Here is a 5,382-nt window from a genome sequence, read left to right on the forward strand (position 1 = left end):
CATTTGTTCTGTCCTTTAGTGATATTCTATTGCATGTTATTACATTCAATGCAACTGCAAGCTCCCTCACCAAAGTTGTTCAGCGTCGGTTTTTCTCAGTTTTGCCCTTAGCTTACAGCGAGTGTACCGATAACTTGGTATGCTGTGTTCCCTTCTCCAGATCAAGACCGGTGCTCCATGCAGGTCTGAGCGTCTGGCTAAGTACAACCAGCTGCTCAGGTGAGCCCCCCATCTTTAAACTCCATCTCAGCTGTATAAAATGCTGTCGCTAGGAAAACGACCATGTCCTATATTCTTCATTAGATATATCTCCATGACTTAAACGAGCTAGACTTGGCCCAGATATCACTCATCGCTCACCTCAATGTACAATTATCAAGGATAGTACTCGGTTGTTTTATGACTTCCTCTTTTAGCCGTTAGAATGGTTCAAGTGTTAACCTCAAACTGACTGTTTGACTTCCTGTCCTTCCATAGGATTGAGGAGGAGCTTGGAGACAAGGCTGTTTTCGCTGGCAAAAACTTCAGGCACCCAATCTAAGGAGGTTTTCTATCCTTGGGCCTTCTTGATTTCATCCTGCATACATACAGTACCCCCCCCCCCCCCCCACCACCACCACACACACACACACACACACATAAAAGCAACGCTAGGTCGCTCGCCCTGCCATGTCCAGGGGGGGGGGGTGGGGGGTGGAACGGCATTGCAATGAAACCTAAGGTCCAAGTGTGTCCAGGAAACTTAATCTAACTCTCACTGCAGTACACCAAGCCATCTTCTATTATTTGGCTCCTCAGTAGTGTCGGTCCTTTGTTAGTGTAACGTTGTCGTGTGAAGACGAGAGTTTTTTTGGTTTGGCTTCTTGTGAGTTGTAGTGATTCTTGGTAGCCTCCTACTGGGTACTATTATTCTAGTGAAGAGCTACTTTTAAGTTTAGCACTGTGCTGTTATTGAGACAAGAGTATTGTATGTGCAATGTGTCGCCTCTGAAGAGAGGTTCCTGGTGTTGCTACTGTAAACGTTGGCAGAATTACAAGAAATAAACAATCTCCTATGAAACGGACCAGAGATGTCATTCGGTGTCCCTGTGTGCTTTCTTGTCACGAGAAAATGTATCTCAACTATTTTATATTGGCAATCCTGACATTTCATTTCCTGCCATCAACCCACATTTTATTAGCCTCGTAATTACCAGGCTGATTGCCGCTGTAGAGAAACAGGATCACATGACTTCTGGATGATTGTACAAGGTTCATGTTTAACATCCTTTTGCAATGATTATTTACAAACTTTAGTGACGTGTCATGGATGAAGTCTTGAGACATACAGTTGAAGTCGGAAGTTTACATTCACTTAGGTTGGAGTCATTAAAACTCATTTTTCAACCACTCCACAAATTTCTTGTTAACAAACTATAGTTTTGTCGGTTAGGACATCTACTTGGTGCATGACACAAGTCATTTTTCCAACAGTTGTTTACAGACAGATTATTTCACTTATAATTCAATTTATCACAATTCCAGTCAGTCAGAAGTTTACATACACTAAGTTGACTGTGCCTTTAAACAGCTTGGGAAATTCCTGAAAATTATGTCATGGCTTTAGAAGCTTCTGGTAGGCTAATTGACATCATTTTAGTCAATTGGCGGTGTGGATGTATTTCAAGGTCTACCTTCAAACTCAGTGCCTCTTTGCTTGACATCATGGGAAAATCAAAAGAAATCTGCCAAGACCTCAGAAAAACAATTGATGACCTCCACAAGTCTGGTTCATCCTTGGGAGCAATTTACAAACGCCTGAAGGTACCACGTTCATCTGGACAAACAATAGTACGCAAGTATAAGCACCATGGGACCACGCAGTCGTCATAACGCTCAGGAAGGAGACGTGTTCTGTCTCCTAGAGATGAACATACTTTGGTGCGAAAAGTACAAATCAATCCCAGAACAGCAAAGGACCTTGTGAAGATGCTGGAGGAAACAGCTACAAAAGTATCTATATCCACAGTAAAACGAGTCCTAAATCGACATAACCTGAAAGGCCGCGCAGCAAGGAAGAAGCCACTGCTCCAAAACTGCCATAAAAAAGCCAGACTACGGTTTGGAACTGCACATGCGGACAAAGATTGTACTTTTTTGGAGAAATGTTCTCTGGTCTGATGAAACAAAAATATAACTATTTGGCCATAATGACCATCATTATGTTTGGAGGAAAAAGGGGGAGGCTTGCAAGCCAAAGAACACCATCCCAACCGTGAAGCACGGGGGTGGCAGCATCATGTTGTGGGGGTGCTTTGATGTAAGAGGGACTGGTGCACTTCCCAAAATAGATGGCAGCATGAGGTAGGAAAATGATGTGGATATATTGAAGCAACATAATAATAATAATAATATATGCCATTTAGCAGACGCTTTTATCCAAAGCGACTTACAGTCATGTGTGCATACATTCTACGTAGACATCAGTCAGGAATTTAAAGCTTGGTCACAAATGGGTCTTCCAAATGCACAATGACCCCAGGGTAGCCTAGTGGTTAGAGTGTTGGACTAGTAACCGGAAGGTTGCAAGTTCAAACCCGCGAGCTGACAAGATACAAATCTGTCATTCTGCCCCTGAACAGGCAGTTAACCCACTGTTCCTAGGCCGTCATTGAAAATAAGAATTAACTGACTTGCCTGGTTAAATAAATAAAAATACTTCCAAAGTTGTGGTGAAATGGCTTAAGGACAACAAAGTCAAGGTATTAGAGTGGCCATCACAAAGCCCTGACCTCAATCTTTTAGAACATCTGTGGGCAGAACTGAAAAAAAAGAAAAAGCGTGTGTGAGTAAGGAGGCCTACAAACCTGACTCAGTTACACCAGCTCTGTCAGGAGGAATGGGCCAAAATTCACCAAACTTATTGTGGGAAGGTTGTGGAAGGCTACCCGAAACGTTTGACTCAAGTTAAACAAGTTAAAGTCAATGCTACCAAATACTAAATGAGTGTATGTAAACTTTTAACACACTGGGAATGTGATGAAATAAATAAAAGCTGAAATAAATCATTCTCTCTACTATTATTCTGACATTTCACATTCTTAAAATAAAGTGGTGATCCTAACTGATCTAAGACAGGGAATCTTTACTTGGATTAAATGTCAGGAATTGTAAAAAAAAAACGGAGTTTAAATGTAGTTGGTTATGGTGTATGTAAACTTCCGACTTCAACTGTATATGAACTCCTGCTCATAAACGGCCCTAGCGGTTTCAATGTTGTGATGTAATTGGAACTGCCAGTGAGAGTCAGTAACATGAGCCGGCGCCGAGAGGGACGCCATTTCTGGACGTAAAATGATCCAGCAGGGCAGAGATGCCTCTCTTGAAGGGCCTGTGAGTTCCAGACCTAGGTTCAACTATTATTTGAAAGATCTAATATTATATATGTGCTTGATTGACCTTGCCTGGTACAATGGAATCAATGGAATAGGGCCAAAAAATTGCCAACCCGCCTATCTGGCCCTCCAGACAGGCTAAAGAAAACGCTCAATGTATTTGAAAGATTTAAAATACTATTTGAACCCAGCTCTGACATTTTATGCTGTAGGCCTACTGTCACATCTACTCCCGCTCCCCCTCTCCAGTGCTCGATGTCGCTAGTCTATTAACCACCGGACCTGGCAACCCATCATTACACACACCTGGCAACCCTTATTACATGCACCTGGCAACTCTCATTACGCCACCTGGCAACTCTCATTACGCACATCTGGCAACCCTCATTACGCACACCTGGCAACCCGTCATTACGCACACCTGGCAACCCTCATGACACACACCTGGCAACCCTCATGACACACACCTGGCAACCCTCATTATACACACCTGGCAACCCTCATTACAATACCTGGCAACCCTCATGACACACACCTGGCAACCCTCATTACACACACCTGGCAACCCTCATTACACATACCTGGCAACCCTCATTACGCACACCTGGCAACCCTCATTACACTACCTGGCAACCCTCATTATGCACATGTGGCAACCCTCATTACACCACCTGGCAACTCTCACGACACACACCTGGCAACCCTCATTACACTACCTGGAAACCCTCCTTACGGACAACAGGTAACCCTCACGACACACACCTGGCAACCCTCATTACACTACCTGGCAACCCTCCTTACGGACAACTGGTAACCCTCACGACACACACCTGGCAACCCTCATTACACCACCTGGCAACCCTCACGACACACACCTGGCAACCCTCATTACACTACCTGGCAACCCTCATTACGCACACCTGTACTCCATCACAACCCTGATTACTCCCCCTGATTACTCACACTGTCGACTCATGTTCAGTATGTACTCAGGTAAAACTCCTTCCCTGTGCCTCTGCGTCCCTGGTCGCATCTGTCCATTGATTTCATCACTGATCTCCCCTCCGAGGGATTCACCACCATTTTGGTGGTTGTCGACAGATTCTCAATCATGCAGTTTCATCCCTGTCTCTGGTCTCCCTACTGTTCTCCAGGTCACTGAGGCACTGTTCCAGCAGGTCTTCCGGAGGATATCGTGGCCTCCAATTCCCATCACGTGTACGACGGAAGGCTTTCATTGAAAAGCTGGGGGTCACGGTCAGCCTCACTTCCGGGTATTGGCCTCAATCAAACGGGCAGGTGGAGAGGATGAACCAGGAGCTGGGGAGGTTCCTGAGGAGTCACTGCCAGGACCGACCGGGGGAGTGGACCCGATTCCTTCCTTGGGCTGAATAAGCCTAGAATTAATTGCGTCACTCTTCCACCGGGTTGACTCCTTTCCAATGTATTCTGGGTTATCAGCTGACCCTGGCTACATTGACCCCAAGCCAGACCAAAGCTCCTGCGGTGGACGAGTGGTTCAGGCGCGCAGAAGAGGTATGTCAGAAAGAGCAGGCGGATCGCCACCGCAGTGGAGCTCCCGTGTTCCATCCTGGTGACCGCGTTTGGCTCTCCACCAGGAAACTACCGCTCTGCCTGATCTGAAGAAGCGGAGTCCTGGGTTTGTGGGCCATTCTAGGTCCTCTGGAAGGGTAAATGAGGCAACTTGCAGAGTACAGCTCCCCACCAACTACCTGATCTCACCCTCTTTTCATGTTTCCCTCCTCATGCCGTTGGTTCCTTGTCCCCTGGCTGATGCCGTCCCCCACAACCCCCCTCTTCCTCCCTTGGACATCGAGGGGAGCCCTGCCTATGCTGTCAGATCTCTCCAGGACTCCCGATGTCGGCTCCAGTAACTGGAGGACTGGGAGGAGTACAGTCCAGAGGAGCGGTGCTGGGTTCCGGTGAACAATATTCTAGATCCCAACCTCACCCAATAATTCTACCTGGTCCTCCTGACCAGCGTCGT

General features: G+C 46.2%; 1 protein-coding gene across 2 annotated transcripts in view; it reads left to right on the forward strand.

The window, feature by feature from the left end:
* Positions 1–1,076, forward strand: part of eno1a (enolase 1a, (alpha)) — a 32,402-nt gene extending 31,326 nt beyond the window's left edge. For both annotated transcript variants that reach the window (XM_046344759.1, XM_046344758.1), the window contains exons 11-12: positions 161–219; positions 478–1,076. In XM_046344759.1, the coding sequence (XP_046200715.1) occupies positions 161–219; positions 478–541 (123 nt within the window). In that variant the 3' untranslated portion in view covers positions 542–1,076. The remainder of the gene's footprint in view (positions 1–160; positions 220–477) is intronic.
* The last annotated feature ends 4,306 nt before the right edge of the window (positions 1,077–5,382 follow it).

This window comes from Oncorhynchus gorbuscha, linkage group LG03 (genome assembly GCF_021184085.1).
Source record: "Oncorhynchus gorbuscha isolate QuinsamMale2020 ecotype Even-year linkage group LG03, OgorEven_v1.0, whole genome shotgun sequence".
In the NCBI taxonomy this organism is placed as follows: Eukaryota; Metazoa; Chordata; class Actinopteri; order Salmoniformes; family Salmonidae; genus Oncorhynchus; species Oncorhynchus gorbuscha.